The sequence below is a fragment of the Gavia stellata genome, chromosome 17 (genome assembly GCF_030936135.1).
Source record: "Gavia stellata isolate bGavSte3 chromosome 17, bGavSte3.hap2, whole genome shotgun sequence".
NCBI classification, from domain to species: Eukaryota; Metazoa; Chordata; class Aves; order Gaviiformes; family Gaviidae; genus Gavia; species Gavia stellata.
In genome coordinates, this window is record NC_082610.1 from 18869607 (window position 1) to 18892508 (window position 22902).

At 44.1% G+C, this 22902-nt stretch overlaps 1 protein-coding gene across 1 annotated transcript in view; it reads right to left on the minus strand.

Annotated features, from left to right (window-relative positions):
* Positions 1-22902, minus strand: part of BRSK2 (BR serine/threonine kinase 2) — a 318409-nt gene that overhangs the window by 79162 nt on the left and 216345 nt on the right. Inside the window, exons 4-5 of the mRNA XM_059825816.1 lie at positions 16306-16446; positions 5571-5687 (exon numbers count right to left, since the gene is read on the minus strand). Coding sequence (XP_059681799.1) covers positions 5571-5687; positions 16306-16446 — 258 coding nt within the window. The remainder of the gene's footprint in view (positions 1-5570; positions 5688-16305; positions 16447-22902) is intronic.

Here is a 22902-nt window from a genome sequence, read left to right on the forward strand (position 1 = left end):
CCACGTAAAGCACTGTTATCAAGCAGAGTATTCTGAGATATTAGGCCCAGAGTATCCAACTGCACGCTCAAAACTGGTTGATAATTTTGAGTTTCATTTTGTAGAATTATATGTCCTCATATAAATGGAGATAACCAGATCAATGTGGCAAACATAATACGAAAACAGTATAATTAGTATTTGTAAACCTAAGACACTACGATGAAAATCCTACCTAGCATTCATAGCAAGGCTTGAATGCAGTGAGCAGAAATTACGAATGGATCCATAAAATGAATGATGAGGAAAAATCAAACATTAAGTAGCTGTTTATTCAAAACACCACACCATCCAAACACCAAATGAGGCAAAGATTTGCTGGAAAACACCTGTACAAGCTCGTAATTAATGGCCGTATCCTAGTGTGCATGGGCTAAGTTGATGTTATATTGGCAATCTGAAGAATAGCACATCTTAAATTCACAGTGCTTGACTTTGCAGACTTAAATCTCTTTTAACATACCTTGGGTTGTATTATAGGCGAGGCTGGTATTAATGGTTATTAATAAGGTTGTCTGGTATTCCTTTTATAATCCTCATTTTAAGTTGCTTATGACTTACCAACAATTTAACAACTTTACAACAATTTTCCTTGCTTTTCATCTGCCTCAGACTGGTTTCATGTTTGTGCGTGCATGCATGTTGTGTGTATGGGCCAAAACATTTCCACTAAGTGGAATTAAATCTAAATTAAATGTTTTTTCCCATAAAAAAGGAAAATTTTTAGTATCCTAAACTGCAAAGGGAAAACTTGGATATTTGTTTGCATTCTCAAAAAATTTACTCAAACTGCCATTAAAAAACCGCAGTTTGCATTTACTAGCAGAAACTCTCTAGAGCATCAGGATCAAAATTCTACCTGCACTGGTAACACTTCACTGAACAATTTTTCTACCTGAAACAGGTATTATGAGCTGCTGTGGCTGGGGTTATCACAAGGTATCAAACTTTAAAACAAAGTGAGTGCAAAAACAACGGGAAAGAGATCTGGGACTGACAGCAGCTGACTGGGACAACCAAGTAGGGGAAACTAGAGCTGGAACCTAGTGGAAAAGAGAAAAGGATCTGGGATTTGGGGCCAAATATGGAGCAGACATGCCTGGGAGAAGTCAGCAAGACTAGAGTGCAAATCAGGGAAGGAGATGGGAACGGAGTGCTGGGAATGGAAGCTCTTGATGAGATGGGGTAAAAAGTACTAATTCTGGCATTTCCAATTTTAAGAGCCTAAATTTGCAACCCTAACAATAACTGAATGTAGGACACTTGCATATGATTTCAACAACATGCGCACATTTATTATAAAGGGGAAAGAATATGTACAGCATCATGTCTTGGCATTAAAATCAGAAATGGTGCTTGGACACTGAGGTGTGTGGCAGCTGAGTATCGCTCTTCTGAATTACCTGCTCATCACAGGGGCGCTGATACACCAAACAGGGATGTAAGGGAATCAGGAGCTAAGTGATCTCTGCTAGCATTTCTAACAAACACACACTGCATTGGTTGTTATAAATAACCTGAGCTCAAAAAGAGCCAGTAACCAGTCCTAATGAGAATATGTTCTTTTTTTTTTTTTTTTTTTGATCCAAGCAATCTGTGGGTCTGCAAAGTGTTGCTAGGAATTGCTAGGGAGAGCTGAGAGCAGAGGAATTGACTGTCCTGGGGTTGGAAGTTGCTGTTTTCCTCCATTATGCCACCGACAGGAGCAAGGCTTTCTCACCATCAACAAAATCATAATCAGCATCGCTCTTCCCCCATGCACACAGCTTTCTGGATCAGGCCAAGGGTTCCCTATGGAGACACCACTATGGGGGAACCGTTGCATCCAGTCAGTTCATTGTGGGGCTGTCAGCAGTGGTGTCAGTCTCCACACCGACTGCCTCTGCAGAGATCAGGTCTGGTGCTGGAGCCAGCTACATTTACATGTCATGGCTGGGACAGAGAGATTTGGAGGCAGGCAGCACAGAGACTAGCACTGCTGTGGGTTCTCGGTCACCTGGCAGCTTGCAGCAATCTCCATCCTGTAAGACTCAGTGTTTCAAAGCTGTGATGAGTGAAACGGAGAGAAGTGAAGAGATGGCAAAAATTTACTCCGCCAGGTTTCTGTAAGGAGCAATGGGGAATTAGGAAGGACCTTTACAAGCTCCCAAGAATTGTAACTCAACAGTATCCTCTTTCAATCCTTCATTTTAGGCATGAGCCCTCTTAGTTCAAGAAAAGAGAACAAGGTCCAGGGAATGCCCCAATCCTTCCTACTTTTCCAAGACTCCTATAGAAATGACTGCAATTTATGCTCAGAGCAACTTGGGCACCGCAATGACTTGCTAAGATGGAGAACTGAAGCAGAAAAAGGTAATGCATCTTGTCCAAGACCACCCTGAATGCCTTCGGCAGAGAAAGAAATCAAGCTCAGATCACCTGGGTCTCAGTCCTGAGATTTAAGCATAAGGCACTCACTCTTCTTGCCTAGTGACAATTTAGGATGGATTGGACAATATCTACCATTCTGAAACACTGCGAGGCAGCATGCTGGGAAGAATAGCTGTGAAAAGAGACAGCGGAGTGTCTCTACATGCCATTGCCTGGATGGGCAAAGAGGAGGAAGAGCCGAAGAGATCTAAAATAATAGAAGCAGCATCCTACCATATCTTCTGCTTCCTTCCTTGTCTGCTGTTTGCTCAGACCTCCCCTGCTGCCGGAGGAATGCAGAGACTCACTGTGTTACTTTGGCATTTCAAGGACTGTCTCTCCATGAGGCTGCCTTGCTGTGCAACTTCTGCAGTAAGCAGAATTACTCCTGCAGACCCTACACACAGGTCCTCTTCCCCTCAACAGTCTAAAGACACATGTTTAAAACTATGGCTTATTCCTCTGCCCTGTGTATATACAGGATTTGCACAATATACATTTCCAGGAATGGGGATTCATTACAGTCAAGGCCCAACGTGCAGTCTGTCTGTGACAAATTATGTCAATGAAACAGCAAGTCCGTCCTTACCTCCCTCTCCTACACAAACACAACTGGATTGACCTTCCATTGTTTTCTCCAGGTAGCCATCAGTGCTCCAGAAAACTGTGCAGATCTAAGGAGTAGCTCCCAGAAAACCGTGACTCTGAGGCATGCAATATAGCATAATTCAGGCTACATGATTATCTATCCTCATGAGGCCAGTCACGGCTCTGTGGTGACCTAAAGCCTACCCAAACTTTGGACTAAACTTAGCAGTTCACTTGTGACAGCCAAGAATTTTTGACTGCACTCTAACTGCTCTGCTGTACTGACAAAGTTAGCTGCATCACACAGCTCAACCCCATCTGATCCTCCCACTCTGACTGACAGAAATACCTGGAGACTCCTTGCGTGACTGTCAATGGAAATGTTACAGTTTCATCTCATTATCAGTGCTCACAGCACAGATAAAACCATTCTGGAAATTAACTTCTGGGTGCACGGAGGAGCATCTCATTGAAGCTCAGTATGTCAGCCATGATTCACTCTGTTTTGTTCCTTTTCATGCTGGCTGAAAGTACCAACTACAAGGGTAGGTAAAACTGTTGCCTTGAAAAGCTCTGAGGTTGGTTACTGTGTGTGTTCCAAGGGAAAGGGAGTCATAACTGGTTTGCCTTCCTTTGTGAACAGCGTTCCTTCCTTCCTTCCTCCCTTCACCCCCCAAACCAGAGAGATCACAAGACGCCAGTATCAGCCATGCTGGGCTCCATGCCAGGAGAATTAATGAAGTGGTGTAATAGCTCACACGGAGGCCCAGTGATTGGCACCACACTTAAAATGCATCTGCAAGGCAGGAGATCATAGCGTTGCTGCTGTGTTCTGTTTATAACAGGCACGTCTCTTCCGTTCCATTGATTTCTTTATCAGCGCGTTTTAAGGCTGCAGTGTAGGGGCTGGCTCTGCTTGAAGCACGGAGGTTTGAATTCCAGCACAGCTTATGGAAAGGAGGTCTCCCTTTGAGACTCCAGACCTGGCTGACAGAGCCCGGTGCTAACAAGAACAGGAACCCTACCGAGAGGTTCCCGAGGAGTTTGAAAAATCCTACAGGGCAACGTGAGACTGGCATGGGTTTTATACTTCCTCTTGTTTTTTTCATGGAAGGAAGGGGGAAAATTTTATTTAAAAAGTATAGAGGCTTTGTGGCACCTGCAGGGAGGACTTCATTTCCTAATCTAGAGGGAAGGTTTGAAAGCAGCTGCAAGCAACAGATGTGCAGACTCATAGCTCCTTGCTTTTCATCTCTGCTGTTAAGAGGTCAAATCTTGACAGGGACAGGAAGGAACTGGTGGGTCTCAGCGTACTCATCAACCAGCATTCGATCACATCACGAACTTCAAATAATTTTGCTATCCATTATTCACGACTTGGAAAGCAGAGCCGTACAGCTCAGGACTGAGAGGCTGTGGCTGGGATGTACAGGGAACCATGATGGCTCCACGTCTACCCTGAGTCGCCTTCGCTCAGATCAGAGACTGAAAAAACATGGACCATAACCAGCTGAGGACGGGGCTGGGCTGGAGTCATCAGATTCACACTACCAAAGGCCAGGAAGAGTACGTCTGTACGGGAGGAGGTGGAAATCTGCCGGCACTGCCTGCAATTCCAGTTGCTGAGCTCGCTGTTATAACAAATTCAGACACAGCTAAAAGCTGGCGTAGTGGTGCCAGGCTGCCGCAGCTCAACGCAGCTGCTGCCCTTGCCACAGCTCACTGTGGCAGCCCCCCGCACAGTCAACAGGGCACCAAGCCGTAGCTATGGGGGGGTGGCGGGGGGCACAGTCCAGTGGTGCCCCTAGAGGCGATGGTGATGAGAGGGCATTGTCCCCCGAGAGCACGCCCTGTCCCCAGCCAGGCGCCCGGGCTTCGCTCAGCTGTTGGGCTTCTTGCTGGCTCCCTCGGAAATTCCTAGAAAGCTCTTTCTGGCAACTTAATTGCCATGGAAATGTTTTTAGATTGCCCCTGCAATATTCCTCCAAGCAGTCTCCTTTGGATCTGCATTCAGGCCCTGCTTGTAATTGCAAAGGACCCTGCTGCCTCCCTGCCAATCCTGTATGCGAGCCGAAACGAAGCAGTGTGGAGCATGAACAGGAAGAGCTGCAAGCAGGCAGCCTAATCAGGACATGCAAATTCTATTTCAGAACCCCTAGATTCGTATTTTTTCACCCTCTAGTATTTTTAAAGCCTCTTCTTTAAACAGCCAACACTACCGCTTTCAGTTCCCCAAAATTATATGGCCAGTGAAAGCAAACACACACCAGTGTATGCAGATGAATCCAAATCTGAAAGCCTTGATTTTTAAATCCATATATGACACCCACAGAGGCCTGCTCTTCACTGTAAAGCACTTAAAAAACCTTCTTTTAGCTATCTGATACACTATGTGCATCACATCAATCAACATCTTGCTGGGAAATAACAATGCACGGTGTAAGTTTGCAGGTCTTTACTGAAACCCTTACTACAGACAACTTTTATGTCTGGAATCTATGACTGATTTTTGCAATATGTTCTGAGACACTCACCCACAACTGGTTTCTAACAAGCTGTCCCCAACCTGCAGCGATGCCATCCCAAAGTCTGCTATCCGGATGTTGTTCTTTTCATCCAGCAGTAGGTTTTCTGGTTTTAAGTCCCTGTGGCTGTAAAGAGAGGATCAAAATGTGAGTTAAATTATCCACGACAGCTTTCCCACTCCAAAACTTGTTCTTTAGCCAGCATAGCATCCAACCTATTATATTTTAATTGACTTCTTTTTTTTTTCCTGTCCCAGGGAGGAGAAGACACATATCCAGGATCCAATCTTTGCAATAGTCTAGACCGTATCCCAGATGCCCACTCCTGATGAATGCAAGGCTGGAAGTCTGCAGTGCCCTGACAGGAAATGATCATCTTCAACTTCCAGTGATACCAACACAATCTCAGGGAGAGACTGAGGGAAATAGGTAGGAGGAGAATTTCAGCTTGGATTTAGAGCTGATATACTCCATCATACGCCAGCTCCTTAAGGTAGGAGGCAACGCCATCAATATATTCTGTCAACAACAGGAAACAAAATAAGTGATATCTAGAGAAAAAAACATCCTTGGTGTAAACGCTACTGCAAAAAGCCCTTCTCAGGAGCTGTTTGCATAGGCATATGGCTTTGAAATAATTTGGGGTAATTAGCTCTGATGGAGAAATCCCTTTAACCCAGCATGGCTTATCACTGAGGGGCCCAGCAGTTAGAAGGAAGAGAGAGGATTCCATCCTTTCCATCAAAGCTCAATTCTCTTCTTATTTGGCAACATGGGAAGAGCCAGGCAGCCATGATCTTCAGGATGGCAACGCCTGCTTTAAATAAAAGTTATCGTATATTGACTAATTTATTAATCTCCATTACCCACAGCCAACACCACTGTGCACCCATGTCCGCGTCTTAGTACTCAAGTGCTTTTGTACAACTATTGCATTTACTTGATTTTATATCCAAAGACAAAAATCTCACACAAAATTTGTGATGACTGCTTTTTTCTCTTTTATTTGCAGTTCTTGAAGAGTCACAGAGATGAGAGAGGCACTTTAGGCAGGCTAAAGAAGCAGCTCTTTTTTTGTTTTTGCTTATAAATAGGCAAAATGAGTCTTTGATGTCTTGCTAATAAAAGGTCCAAATCTGAGCGCTCAAACCTTGCAGGCAGAACAGCCAGCTTCGGCCAGCTGACACAACGGCCAGCCGACAACACGTGCGAGTGTCAGGCGAACAACAGTCGTTTACAACAATGGTTCACTAAAACCAGTTACCCTGAGTAGAAACTGAACTCAGCAAAAGAACCAGCATTAGGGCAGTCTAGTCCAGTGACGCCCAGAACGGAAGGCAGCCTTATCCTCATGCCATTTCCTCTTCACTTTTTAAGACATTCCTCCAGCACTCCTCATGCACGCAAGTGTAACTCCACCTCTATACCACTGTAAAGAAGGGCAGTCTTTACCCTCTCAGAGCAACATGAGAGGCATGACAATGTCTCGGAAATGATCTCCTCCCATCTGAAGAGAAGTCTGGAATGATCAGTTAGAGACAACTTGTAAATAATGCAGGTCAGTTCTAAGCAAAACCAGAGCACACTGTAACAGGACGCCTGGGGAGTGTAACAGATATTTCCAAAGGAGACTTCCAGCAAAACAGCACACATTCAGAGCAGGTACTGGTCATTTAACTTATCGCCGAGTCCTATGATTCCTTCCCCCCCTCTTTTTAAAGAGCATGAAATTTGGTCTCCAGTTGTGTATAAACATGATGAACCCTGCATGTTAAAGTGGCCTTGTTAACCATGGGCAAACAACCCGCTAGATAATGGAGCAGCATGATGCAGATTTGTGCATATTTTCATCTGACAAAGCAAAAGGTGCTTTATCAAATCTCTCTTTCTCACAGAAATCAAAGTTTCGAGGTAACTGGAGACAGATTTATTAGCCATATAATAACTATCAAGATAGTCATACCTACTTGACAAAAAAGCAGGAGATGAGTGACAGGGAAATGTTCCAGAGGCAGTGAATGACCAGTTAACGGCCACGAAAAGAACCTCTGAATGCCATCATCAAGGACAGCAGTCCTGGACAAAGGCAAGATCAACGTCTGCCAAATCTGAACATGCTCCAGCCCCAGCAGTGAAATGGAGTGAAAAGCCCACAGTCCTAAGGCAAGCTAGGAAAGCTGGACACTAATGAGACAGTAGCGTGTCATTTAATCCTTCCTCCAGCAGACAACCTGGACAGTTCTCATCTTACAACTGCTTTCATTAACGGGGTACTGGGAAGACCTCATCCGACTGGGGACATGCACTGAAGTTCTCCTGTCTGAGGACTAGGGCTCAGACAAGTGGCAAGTGGCAAGTAACAGCTCCCTGCAAAGACAGCAGTGCTTGTTTGATGCTATGAAACAAGAAACCTCCCTGCAGCTCAAGCTGAGTGCGTGTCCTTCTACTGTGTGTGGCTTTTCAGTGACTATGGTCGTTTTTTGGTCTTGGTGACTGCTCCTGGCTGAACAGATACATGGTGGAGAAGCTGAGGGTGCTGCTGCCGTGCCTGTTCCACTGTTTGTGCACTGGCTGGTATCATTCATACATGTTCAGTCTATAGCAGGCATACTGCTGACATGTCCCTTTTGTACCTAAAAACTGAAATTCTTTGCTTATCCTAAAATTGTGTCTTTTTTTAGAGAAAAGAGAACTTGAAGGAACGATCAAGGCACAGCATGACCTGAGCACAGGATGTCCCCAAGTGTTTCTCCAGCCTGGATGCATGCTCACTACAGAACATCTCATGTGGTTTCAGGAAAATGGTGCAGCTAAAGGAAATGCAAAAATGCTCCCCCTCCACGCCTCAAAGCTACCAGCCTTAGCAGACCTGCCTCAGGCCCTGGCTGGAGCAGACCGTATGTGAACCTTGAACCAGCCCCACTCCCAGACCACTGAGAGGCGGTGGAAGGGAAAGGATGACACCTTTGAAAATGAGTGCAGTATTCACTGGCGGAAAGGAGTCTCCTTCTCCCCATTTCATCCTGTCTTCCCATCAGCTGGGATCCACAACACAGACAGTTTTAGGCCTGGGTTTTTAGAGGGGATCAAGTGGGAACATGAGGTTCCTATAAAGTGGCAAATATATTCAGGCTTTTTTTGGAGAGCCACTGCAAGAGAGAGAGGAAAAAGGGGGTGCCACCATCCACATTCCAAAAGTGCAGCAAGCTTCACCTCCCTGTGCTGTGCAATGCTTTTCCATGAATGATCAGCCTACATGGGCTGATGGCGGTCTTTAGGCAGAGGTCCCGACCCACCTCCCAGAGAGCATTTTGAAGGCCTTAAGTGGGGATCTGGGGATTCGTGGGACTGGAACAGTATATGTGAAAGGAAATCCGGAGTGGCAACAAACCTTAAAGCTTTTTTTTTTTTTCCCCTCCAGACACTCAGCAAAATAAACCCAAGAAAAATTATTAGCTCTTCACTATAACCAACTGAGCAGAGAGGAGAGTGGGGCAGTGTTGAGAATTGTTACATTTATTGCTGTCTGGGCCCTAAAATACAAGAACCGTCATATGGCAGTTTTGCATCTCTCTGACCCTTCTCAGAATCACAGAATCAGAACCACAGAATCATTAAGGTTGGAAAAGACCTTTAAGATCATCAAGTCCAACCATCAACCAACCCCACCATGCCCATTAAACCATGTCCTGCAATGCCTCATCCACACGTTCCTTGAACACCTCCAGGGATGGTGACTCCACCACTTCCCTGGGCAGTTTATTCCAGTGTCTCACCACTCTCTCAGTAAAGAAATTTTTCCTAATATCCAGCCTAAACCTCCCCTGGAGCAACTTGAGGCCATTTCCTCTTGTCCTGTCACTCGTCACTTGGGAGAAGAGACCAACACCCACCTCACCACAACCCCCTTTCAGGTAGTTGCAGAGAGTGATGAGGTCTCCCCTCAGCCTCCTCTTCTCCAGGCTGAACAACCCCTCTTTCAACACAGCCCCTAGTACCCAGTATGGATGGTTAGCAGAGGAATTTCATGGCAGCATAAGTATTTTTTTTGTATTGTGGCAGCACTCCCCTCGGAGATCAGGGTGCCAGTGGGATCAGGCAGCGCTTGCACATTCAACCACAAGAGAATTTTATGCCCCAATGAAAATTTTCTTCTAGCTGGAACGTTTCTCTGCCATCCACCTTTGGACCGCTTTGAATTTGCCGAGGCAGCATCCTGGGGATAGAAGTCAGGCCAGGAGTCTGCACCAGAGAGGCAGAACCAGCATCATGGCCACTGGGAATGAGACTTCCTCTCTGCATTTGCATTTCCCATCTTTGTATTGCCAGCTTTTTAAATGCCAGAAGGAAGGGAGAGGAACATATGGGAATAGGGAAGGCTTGTTATAATTTACCTAAGAGCCCAGCAGCCCGGACAGCCTCATGCATTCATATTTGGAAAGAATTCTCTTGTGCCAAAATGAAACAAAACAAAACAAAACAAAAATCCCACTGTATGTGGTAATTACTTGGCATTAATGGAACATTGCAGAGTAAATGCATTTAATTTGGTCCCATTCCAGCTGATCTCTCTGGCTTTCCATGGCTTATATGACTGCATCAACTCCTCTCTCTGCAGGTGAACAGAGGACTCGTTACCCTTTCGTTGTTCTAAAGGCTCTAAAGCCGTAGGGGCTTTATCACATGGCTGGAAAATCGGAAGAGAAGAAAGCAGCTTCTTCAGTGACAAACACGGCAAACTCTTATTGAGCCCTGCATATGCTGAGAAAGAATATGAAAGAGAAATGCAGCACTGCTGAAGAAGTCAGTGTAACCCTGATCTGGGGTGGCCGCAGACTGCCCAGAGCTCCTCAACCAAGACAATGGAGCAAGAGGTTAGCTCCAGGAGCCTGCATACGGCAGGCTTTTGAAGGGAGAGCATGTGAATGAAAGGGAGCCATTAAACAAGCCATGACAGGGGAAGCACACACTGTCAGACTCTCCGCAACGTCCCTCTTTTACAGATTACAAAAAAGGCTTTACAGCTCCCTTGCAGCACAAGATGGATACAGAGAGAGGTCTGAAAAAATTGTCCCATGGAAATGGGCCACAGTTCTTGGAGGTGGTGCATAGAAAATGAAAGGCACACATATGCGTTAACATGTTCCAGCTTCCCACTTACACACTGGCCACACTTGCTTTCTGGTCGCTCGCAGTGATGCTATTCAGACAGCTCCTCTAGCTCCCTCCGTTGCCTTTCTAGTCCGTCCTCCTGCTCTGGGAATATCCCCGTATCTGTACTGCAAGCAATTGCAGGATACGTAAAAAAGAGAAGTAAAACACTCTCTCCCTGTCACTCAGGGCTAACAGAAGATTTTTGGTGTAGTGACAGACTCCAGATCTTGGATTCAAAGGAGCTACGTCACCCGGCATGAGATGATGAACAACCCCGTATTTTAAAGTGATTTTTTGAGCTGAAACGTTCATATCAGTTTCTATGACAACTCATTGTAGGTCACAGATTTCTAACCCAAGAAACCTCCTAATTGGAGTAGTTGCAGGTCATTTGTACTAATCAAATTGCTGGCTACTTTGCAAATGCTTTTCTTACTGACCCCAAACTCCCAGAAGGGCCAGACCACAGAATAATTGTTCTGCAGTATGCCTCTTAAAAGTGCCTGATGTGATGCAAATAATTTATCAGTAATAATTAATAGTATGAGAAGCAATATTTTTAATTTTCTTGAGCAGAAAAAGCCTTTCATCTTATTTTCTCTTCCTTCTGCAAATCAGATCTGAATGTGTAACTTGTATCTACCTACAGAAGAATCTTTGTTTAGAACCATGGTTGCTATGCTCAAATTTAGTAAGTTTTCACAGAATTCTGCAGAACAAATAAATATAGTTATAGCTAGGAAAAAGGGCAACATGTATAAACATATCAGGAGACCTGGAGAAGGGTTTGTACGCATAAAACCTTGTTTGCTTTTTAACAATTATTTCCATCGATCTATTAAAATATATTGCTCTTCCCTACCAACTTTGCCTCCAAACAATTCATGTATTTGAAAGCCAGAACAGACTGTCAGATCTGATCACCACTGCTGTACTTGTCAGAGAATGTTACCTGGTTACGCTTACAATAAGACTATGCCATTTTTGAGTTTCCAGTGGCTTATATAAAGAAGTAAACTTACAAAAATACATGTCCTCTGACTTCAGCTGACCTGGTAACTTTGCCTTTGGCGTTGCAGCTGCTGTACTTGATGGGGTTTCTCCAGTTCCCTGTACAAGGGAAATCTGCAAATTCCTCACTGGTTTAGAGTGAGTCTCAATCACAGATCTGAAACTCCTGGATTCAGGCAATGATTGGTGAATCTCAGCTCTCAACAGGGGACAAGATACCTTCCTCACTTCTGATGGTCTGAAAGAAAGCTTCAAAACCTAAAGACTCAAGGACCAGAAAAAAAACAAACCCAGAAACCAACCTTATTAAATTCCACAATTGCTAGATCAGATTCACATTTGGAGGTCTTGCGTCGTGATTTCAAACTGTCCAGCTGCTGCAGCCTTAAGTGTTCGACAGACCATCCCTGCAGAACACTACAGCACGCTCCTTATAAATGAAGCAAGGCAGAGCCGGAGTCACTAGGAGGATGGCACTATCTGACAGAACATGGCACCTGGCATCCTTCAGCTTTCTCTGTTTCTTGAAGACACCCCAGATTTCTCCCTGAAAGCATGCCTCCTTTACTGACAGTGCTCTGTAGTTCCTGCCTGCAGGAATATACCAGAGATTTTGGCACTACTGCTGTGAAATCTTGAAGCGTTATTTTATAAGGAGCCTTTTCCCCCCCCCCTGCACCGATGGAAAGAACACAAGACAAAGTCAAACAAAGCTCTTATTCATTGCCTCAGCCCTGTAAGTCACACACCCCCATGCCTACGCATGCACACACAGACACACTTCAGCAAGAGCCTTGTGCGTACTCAAGCAGGCACAGCCCCGGGCAATGAAAGGAGAAAGGGCCCTCATAATTGTCATTTATCAATATTCATAAAGAACCTGCCTTAACCCCCTCTTGTGCATTCTCGGGAAAAAAACACAAAATGAAACCCAACCAAAATAAAAATAAAATGAAATAATCATCTTGCTGCTCATTACCGCAGGGGATTTCCTCTCAATGTCACCACTGCCCTGTGCAGTAATTGGCATTATCTGTTATCTCTGAAGCCATAATAAGGTTTGCCACGGGGCATTTTCTGTAATCATATTTTTATTTGTCAGCTTGTGAGATACAGACACCAAATATGAGCTTGACCAAAGCAAAAACCCAACGCGCACAAAATACGCACGCCGCCAATCCCAGCGCTTGCCGGTGATGTCACAGCCAGCCAATGAGGCGCCCGCCAGCTCTCCTCGCCCGGCTCCCACCCTCCCTTGCTGCTGCAGCATTCCCTCGCTCGAGATAAAAGAGGCTCTTCCCGAGGAAAGGAAGGATCTGCGACCTACCCCGATATGTGCTCCTACATTGTTTCCGACAGAAAATACAGCCGGCACTGAATTAGCTGAGAGCTCTCCCACAGTACGGAGGCAGGATATTTAAAAGGGACTATTGATTTGGGGCACCCAGCTGAGACATCTTAAAGGCCCTGAATTTAGGAGAGCAGACAGCCAGCATTAGGTGAACGGCAGCTTAGGGAAAAAACCATCAGTTATGTCCAAAGAAAACTTCCTAGGCTAGGATGGTCTTACGCTGATGTCCGAGGAACCCCAGGTTCCTCTGCCATTTCTTGCACCACTGCTGAGCACGTCTGCTCCGGGCACTGCAGCACGGTGCAGAGCCCTCGGAGCTACCACTGAGGAAGAGCTGGAAACAGAAGCAATAATGCTGCATCACTGAGCTAACCGCTCAGCTTGCCAGCTCAGGCAAAGCAGCAAGGTAACACAGATACACTGTTGGCAGGATCCCACATAATACCTCTGCGCGGTGCTGCCTGTTCGCACCCACGGTTGCCTGTGGGTCCCTAGCACGGCACAGTGCTATGTACACAGGGAAGTCCTTAGAGAACCCTACAGCGGGTTACCTATAAGCTTTCCCCCATGGCCAACCTGTACCGCAAAACCCCGTAAGTGACTGCACCTCGGAGTGCGGTACATCAAATTTTCCCCCACTGTTTCCATTAAATAAGGTAAGAACAGAAAGCTCATACTTTTTTAAAAGAACACGCAGACTCAAGCTCTAAGCCTATTCTGCTTCCTTGTCCGAGCCGCTTGTTTGAAAACACCTTTCAGACACAGCTGATCTCTCCACGCAGTAGCAGCGGAAGCCTTTTACTGATGGGAGGATTGGGGAATCCTTTCTGATTCTTTGATCCAGGAATCCTGGTGCATCAATACATTTTAAGCAGTGAAAGCTGAATGTGGTTACATACTGCTGTGCCACAGAGATTTCACAGTGTTTTGGGAGGTACAGGAAGAAGACTGGACAATGATACGGGGCTGGGGACACCAGGCTATCAATCTATGCTGCCAGTAGGTAAGAGGCACCCACATTTAGTCATTAACCAAAGCAGAAGCCTTCATTTTTCAACGTGGTCATAACTGGATAACCTGGCTGATGAGATGATTTGTCATTTCACTGCCCCACGACAGGACAAGGTCAGGCTTCATTGCTTAGGAAAGCACATTAACTTTTATACTCTCACAGACGCACACACATATATTTATGCATGCTCTGATTTTCAAAAAGGGTTTAATGAAAACTGTCCAGAATACAACACAGAGTCTAATATAACACAGACCACACAAGTCTCAGAGTGACCTGGAGGGAGGAAAAGCTTATGATTTACTGCTAACTTATTCAGCACTAGATGCTAGTCGAGTGGGAGTTCGCAAGAAGACAGGGGATTTACTTCTAAACAAGACTACTGCCCACAATCCAGTACGTTTAACAGAGGAAAATGGATTCCTCAAGAGACACACACACTCTGCTTTGGAAGTTCCACATATCGTTAAACCTGCAGAGGTGCTTGTCTGTCTGACAGCCTCACTGCAACCATCACTCAGTTTATTAAAGTCTGCCATATCAAGAGCCCAAAGGACTAGTATGTATGCGTATATATGCATGCTTTCATAGAAACTTCTATCCCAATGGAGATTCATATTTCTCTGGAATATTCATTTGGAAGAGTAAATAATTTCTCCTCACTTGCACTTAAACATTTTTGAGTCTTCTTGGATTGGGTCTCTAAGTGTTAAGCCAAGTAGGGAACAGAAACACGTATGCACGCAATCCACCAGTGGTTACACTGCCCAGCGTACATAAAAAATAACAGCTTACAACCTACCAAGAATTATGCTGATTGTAAGAAGGTCATGATCACTCAAACCCGTTGATTAGCAGGGAGGAAAAATTGTGGAATTCGCAGAATAAAATTTGTCAGAGGTCTCTGCCAACAGAGGAAACTTAGATCTTCTAGTTAGGGCATGCAACCTGCTCTCAGCTCCTCTGGGAATTTCTCTGATTATTGTAACCCTGCCTGTGCCAGGTAGGCATCGTCCCCAGGACCTTCTCACCCAGATCCACCACCTTTGAACTGCCTCTTCTGCTAACAGTGTACTCTTCTTAATATACCCTCAAGAAAGAAATACACCTTTCCATTTATTAGAAATATGCTCTCTTTCAGATTAATATTTCCTGTTGAAATGAGTCAGAGATGTAGAAGGAGGGGGCTAGAAGAGCAAGTTAAATATTTAGGCGTCCAATTTTGCTGTGGTCATTTATGCTGTGGACATCTGGTTTGCGAGTTCTCAGCACAAAACTGGGGGTACAGAAAATCACTGTACGATTACTGAGAAGTAACCACACAGTGATTATGCAAATCCAGCTACTGCAGTATCTATCAGTGGCCCTCGGCTGCCTGGACTGGGGATCTACGGCTGTCTGTGGCTATGGAGAAGCAGCCACGCAGACATAATGTAAATGGTCTCCCCCAGTCAATCTAACTGTGAGGAGCTGCATTTCTGAGAAATAAGTAGGCAGTTATGGGTCAGCAGCTATACAGAAACTCTGTACTTAGAGTGATTATAACAACCTGATTTCAGTATAATTTAAACTACCTAACTTGCTGAAGATGAAGGAGAAACTGGTCCAATTTAAAACACCATCTGAAAGCACAGGTCAAACCACACTTGATGGTTAAAACATATGATGAAGTTAGTGAGTATCACTAGCAGTCAGATCAAGGAAATTCTTCCCTACTGGAAAGGAAATTAAAGGCAACAGTGACTCAAATGCCCAGAAGGGACTCAATGAAGGTTGCCAAAAGCCAGCAGGTTTCCAAGATCTGAAGGAAGCCATAAAACGACTTTGCTGTATTTGTAATTGTCCCAAGTTTCTTCAGGGATTCACTTTGATACAGTGTATGCAATTCTCAGTTATTAGTAAGTGCCCCAAGAATGACGGAAATTAAACTGCTTTTCCTTGGTGGTTTTGGTTTTCCTGGTTAAAGCACTCCCTGTGAGTGAACTCCCCTCCAGGGAGAAATGACGGACAATCTTCTCCATGAAAAGTCTATCTGTGACTGGTGCACTATCTCACAGACGGCCAAGAATTAAAAATTACATCAGCGCTTTACACAATGCTTTTAGAGCTTTACAACATCAGTTACTTAATAGTAAGTAAAAGTATCAAGAAGTAGGATCCCTTTATTCTGTGCTTTTATGTAACAGGTAACTCCCGTTGGAAATGGCTGTACTCACCATATTGAATGACTATGGCAGAAGTCTAAAGCAGAGATGATTTGTCGGAAGAACTTCCTGGCTTCTTTTGGTGTCAGTCTTCCCTTTTTTACGAGATAGTCGAAGAGCTCCCCACCTGACACATGTTCTAGCACCAAATACCTAGAAAATAACAAAGCCAGGATTTTGTAAGCACGTTATCATACCACCCCCCTCACACACACACAGTTATAGACAAACACCTCTATTTACACGCGGTCAAGGAGAACAATTCTGGAAAGAACAGTGGAAGAGAATCAGAATTTTAAAATCAGGAGCGATTAATACTTTTAACAGGGGTTCTGCAAACTTCAGACATGCCACTGTGGGCTTCAGTGTTCAATATAATAGTGAGAGATAATCCGGAAGCCAAAAATTACTCAAAAGACCAGGAGGGGAAGAAGAGAATAATCAGGTATAAACTTTCACAGCAGCTCTTAAAGCTACTGTGGAGTGAGACTGCGTACTAGGAAGCCTCGGGTCCCTTAACCAAGCTGACAGTTCCTTTATAAAACAGCTGTGGCAAGCTGCACTCACATACTGTTCTGTCTTGGACACCTGAGAACCAGAAAGATGTCAACAAACTAGAAGGAATTAAAAAAAAAAAAGTGAATAGTTTAAATTATGAAAAAAGATAAAAAGAACTACACGTGTGCAGTCTACGTAAGGGCTTCAGCTTTTGCTGCTGAACAGCAGTGATTTGCTGGAGTAGCTGCCCTCCCTTGCAACTCACACGTGAAAAATGTGACACTGAGTGAATAAATGAGGCACAACAGGGACCTAGGAGCAAGAGAGGAAACCCCAGACCTCACGTAGCACTCCTCCTGGCAGTCATAGAGAGAAGAGTGAAATCTTCTGGAAGGAAAGGACTTGCCATGGATGGACCGTCTTGTTGTTGTAAGTAGGGGTAATGAAAGACAGCCAAGCAGAGGAAAACTTAGTATAAATCTCTGGAAATGTTGCCTAATAGTGGGAATGAAATAGTTTCCCCAGGGAAGTGGCAGGAACACTGGTCAACTGAACCATTTAAAAATAAACCAGGTACAATATAGACTAAGCAATAGGCTTCTATTGGCAAGAGGATTACTTGAAACCTCCATGGACTTTTTCCATCTCCAATGTGATTTTGTGCTCTACTGTCTCCTTTCTTGTTCACCCAGCATACACTATTCTCATACAGAATGAAGAAGTTATTCAGAGAGATTATTTATTCAGAATCTGAAATGACAAGTATAAACAACAAATCATTATTTTTACTGAAAAATCACTTTTGTTCTTTGGCTCTGTTAGCTGGTTTAAACCCTGTAAGAGAGGCAGAAACCTGTACTCCTCCCTTACTGCCTAACTCCGTGGAAGTGAGTTTCAGGGTTGCACGGCACGGCTCGTGATCTGAAAGGAGGTTTCTGTAAAGCAGCGATGCAAGGGTGAACAGGGCATTCAAACCTTCGGCAGTTTGTTTGAGAGACATCACCAGAAAACCTGCAAACAAGAATTAGGTATTTTTCCAAATGTTGAGTGTACTTCTCCGTCCCCTCCTCCCAACCGCACAGCAGACCAGGCTGAACTGTGTGTGCGGTATGAGATCTATCTCGCAATGCTCTGCTTTACAGCAAGCTAGTTTTATTGCCAGTATTAATCCAACTCTTCAAATTTGAGTGGACAATGAAAATAACTAATCCAGGATACTGTCTTTTCTGTACCTCAAGCAGCGTAATCTCGGAGGAAATTTCTAAATTTCAAATGGAAAGAGGAGAAGATTATAAATTTGGGGGCTTAATTATTCCTGTTTTCAATGTTTCCAAGAAGATGGAACAGTAGAAGGAGTAAAAGCTCTTCTGAGGAAAGTAAAATTGGCTTAATGATAATGGCATTAGCCTTGAAGTTGCAAAAGTGGGACCTGAGCTCGTGGTCCATCATCAGCTCCTGTGCGATGTCAATGCGTCAGCTCCCAGCCAGCGCAAGGAGAAAGCATTTCGCTGCCTTACAGAAATGCAGCAGAGAACACAGGAAGAGATGCCAGCTAAGGAAGTAGTACAAAAGCACGAAAAAGCAGAAAACAAAATGACATTCTAAACTTTAGGGAATTAAAATGGTATTTTCTGCAATTTTTATCAAAATAGAAACAGTGACAAGAAATATGGTAATATTGACCTTTTTTTTCAATAAAATGAGTAAAAAAGAGAAAAACCTTGACTTGAAAGTCACATTTGGAATATGTGAGTTATCTTCTCTCCAAGAAGAGATGAGTAGTTAGCAGACTGTCTACTGAGTACAGCTGGGTAATACGGAGATCACCGTTTATCTGCATTACATTTTTTGAGCGAGACATTGAACTGCTCAAAAGAAAGCTGATACGCAGCAGCCATGGGCACAGGGGTGTCCACGTTTTCATGTCCCAACCCTCACTTTCCAAGCCTTGGCTAAAAGACTCCGGTAAGAGGGTTTGCTATATAATTCATTCCCCCTCTCATACTAGAGACAGATCTGGCTAACTAGCCCATATGGCAGACCCAAGCCTGGCACAGAATCAATCCTAAAATTCTCCTTGACAGCTCCCTCTCTCGCTGTGCCCAGCAGAAGCTGGATACAGCAGTGCATCTTGCCCCCCAAATTCAAATTGCTAGCTGCTTTCTTTTCCTGGGAGGTATTTTACGAAGATGATTGCAGTTACAAGCACACAGAACACCCTCCTCACTGGTTTCAAATGTACAGTTTTGGAAAATTACAGACCCAGCATTTCTGTCACCCACAGCAGGAACTGCAAAGCAATTTATTTTCATCAACTTCATCTTATTAAAAACACTCAACAAAAATGCACTGACACGTTGTATGAAAAATAAAACAAATTGAAAGACAGGGAGCATTTACAAGGTTATTCATTTTTGCTTGCCACCTAGAAGCACCAGATATAATAATGGAAATGAACAGGGGAGAGCATTTGAAAAAGATTTGTGCCTATGACAAGTCAAGGGACACAGAGAAGCAGAGCAACGATGTATTCTGATCTGACAAAGCCCCCAACGTGACAGGAGTGAGAAGGACGACAAACACATTCCCCACTGGTCAAGTGCAAGAAATAAATGCTGCAGGGATCATTCCACAAGTACTACGTGGTGATGTTGCAGCTAGGATTACTGAGTTCGGATTTGCAGCTGGTCACCTGCCAACCCTATTCCCTCCAGTACGATGCGGTTTTTTTTAGGATAGCCCCCAACTAGGAGATTTTTGATTAAACAAGGGCGTAATTCAGCACCTGCCTCCATCTCTGTGCAAGCCAATGTTTTGCTGGCGCATTACGTGGCACAGTAGTAGTACACATGTTATTTCCAAACAGGCCAACAAGAGGGGTTTAAACATTTCCAACCGGTCCTAACTATCACTGTACAGCTTACACAATCCCCACTAAATGCCGTATATCTGTACCTATCCATCTATCTGTGTATGTGTGAGTGTGTCCGAGTGACTCCATAAAAGAACACCACTCTGAAAAGCCAAACAGAAAAAGCAAAGGAAAGAAAGAGCATTGTCCCAGAGGCTGGAAAATAAGGCATACAGACACTACATCTTTCCTGAATCTGTGGCACAGAAGAGAATCCAGATCTCCTGAGTCCACATCAGCATCTAAGATCCTTTGCTTTAGCAAAGTGCTATAGGACTGGAAGTACGCCAATGCCAACTCTTGGAGGATCTAGGAGAAATTAAATAACACATAGCCTGTAGGGGAGAAAAACACTAAGAAGTATTTTCCCGAGTTTCCCCTTCCCTTTTATCTTTTCCAGATATGACAAGTTCTCATCTCACTACAGTACTACCATTTATTCTAAGCAAGCAAGCGAATTCTAAAAATCCCAGAACAATAACCAGGACTAGTCTCCTATTACATTTGGAGATGAAAAGTAACTTACTGGTGAATAAAGCTTTTTTTAAAAATCCTGTCTACGTAAGATTGACAGCATCAGTCTTCCCACTTCCATGTAAAAACGTAGGAAACCCTGCTCTGTAATAGCCATTGCAAGGAGGTTCAAGGAAAGAAAAGACTCAGCCTCTGGCTGGCAGCACGCACACTACCTGCTGTGATAATACAGAGAGGTGCTATATTAGGACAAAAGACTCTGTCACAGCACTTAGCTCTCACATCTTGGATGCTCTGGACACACAGCAGCTCTTCTAATCCTGGCATTTCACATGAGAGAAGCATTACCAGTATGAACCTCCTCTTCTTTACTGATAGGGAGCTGCGAAGCAAAGTGACTTGCCCAGGGTTTCAGTCACCCAGGCTCAGAGCCAGGATTAGCACTGGTGGTTCCTTGTGCCTTCTACTCCATGCTGTCCCCACCAATTTCCTCTCTGCTTGCTAGGACACTGGAAAAGCAAGAAAACACCAGGCTTCTGCAACTCAATATGAAGCCAAGTGCATGTGGTATTAAAAATAAATTCTCGATTACTTGTTTTCCTCACTAGCTATATTCTTTAAGAGGTTGCAAAAATTTTCACAGGCCACAGCTTGCTTTCATAAAGACACCGAGGTCCACGTCTTGCATGATATCTCATGTCCCTGCTACAAGCTAAGACACGAAACAAAAGATCTCTGGTTAAGTTTCAGACTTGAAGGAGACAAGATTTTGGTCTTTAAAGACAAAGAGGCCAAATGCTTAATACAAGAATAATTTCGTCTATTGGAGAGGAGCAGAGAGATTGCGTGCAGCAGCATTCTAGCTATTCCCTTTGCCATTCTTCCATCTGCATCCCATCATCACTATCTCCCCAATAAAAGCTAGTAAGTTCCTAACCTCAGATGACCCACTACATATCATATCAGAGCCGTGCATGCAGCTTATAAAAGCAAGCTTAGAATAATCCTAGGCCCTTTTCTTTCTTTCTTTCTTTCTTTCTTTCTTTCTTTCTTTCTTTCTTTCTTTCTCTCTCTTTGGGTCATTTTATTTACTCTTTCAGGAACCAAACCAATAAAGAAGTAATAACGAAAACTAAATAAAGGAGGGATGATTTCTGCATGTGAAAGGGATGGAGCAGCCAAGATGAATAGGGAGAAATGTGGTCTTAAACTGCCTTTGTGCCCCGCAGATTCTGGCTATACCAGGAACCAGCACAGACTCCAGAGCCCTCTGTGGTTGACTGTGGCTTGATCGGTAGCTTAGACTGGGAATTTAACAAAGCAGCACTGTGCCTCTCCTCCTCATTGCCCCAACTGGACTGTATTCTGGGAATCACAAGTTGTGACAGCCCACCAGTTTCACATCATCCCTGCATCCTTCAAGTCATTTTAGTCTTTTCCAAATCCTGCATGTCAGTAGGACTCCTGTAAACACCGAGGACAGTCCATTTTTCCCGTGGGAACTATCAATAAATATCCAACAAGCGACACCAATTTTGCCTATCATCACCGTATTTTTTGGTTGTGTCCAACCATGCTAACTGCCTGACAGGGCTGGGAGGATTTATGATGTCACTACCAGAAGTTAAAAAAAACAAAACGTGACTTTTGCCCCAAAATACACAAAAAAATTTGCAAAATGTAGACACTGATAAAAAAATCAGTACAGTTTTCTTCTTCTGAATAAACTGAGAGGTTGGTTTTCACGTCTAACATCTTTTGGTTGTCCTATCACAAACACAACAAGGCTAAACCAGAACTCTTAGCCTCACCACCCCATTCCACTTCTCCCTTTCTCTACCCCTAGGGACAACACTCCTTGTTTGACTACAAATCAGGCTTGTGTAGTGCGGGTGTTACCTTTGACTCAGGCTTTCTTCAGGTCCCTACAACTTGGTTGTACTGGTATCTTTTAGATGCTTTCTTTACAATACCTCTAAGATAATGGTTTTCCTATCCACCCACATAGCTAAAATTTCATGTCTAATTTTAGCGAGATATCTTGTATCTAAATTAGTTCCTCATCATCTCTTTCACTTCGATAAATACATTCTTACCCCACTGCTGGCATTTCAAAAGAGATAGCAGATCATCACTGCAATATCATTTTCTTAGCTTTCTGCTTCGACCACTCCTTCCATGCCTCCACTGCCTCCTTTTTTTATACTGTATCTAACATGAACTAGCTGCCTTCACTTCTAGATACCTTGTAGCCCCTTCTGTAACCAATCCAGGATCTCTTCCTTGGCCTTTGAGGTTGACTTCTGTCCCTGACCAGCCTCCAAAACCAGGTTCCACCATCCCCTTGTCAAATATCCAGGCAAATGATTTTCTGCTCTCACAACACCCCCCCTACGCTTGGAAGAGCATCATTGTTAATGACAGAGCTACATCATCATTTCACTTCAGCTCCTTCCTGAAGAGTGCTCTTTGCTGTGATGCTTGACAACAGCTTGGACTTCCCCATCACAGGGTTTGCAACAGTTGCTTTGTGTTTTGGATTGTAAGCTGACTAGGGCATAGGCTCTGGTTTTGTCCCATTCTTGTCCAGTGCCAGCATAGCAAAGTCTTCTCAATGACCAGATTGCCTTTGCGCTACAACACTATGAAGACGTCACTTAAAACAGCAACAAAGACACTTTTGGTGATGATTTCTCCTTCCCATCTGGTGGACTACGCTACAACTT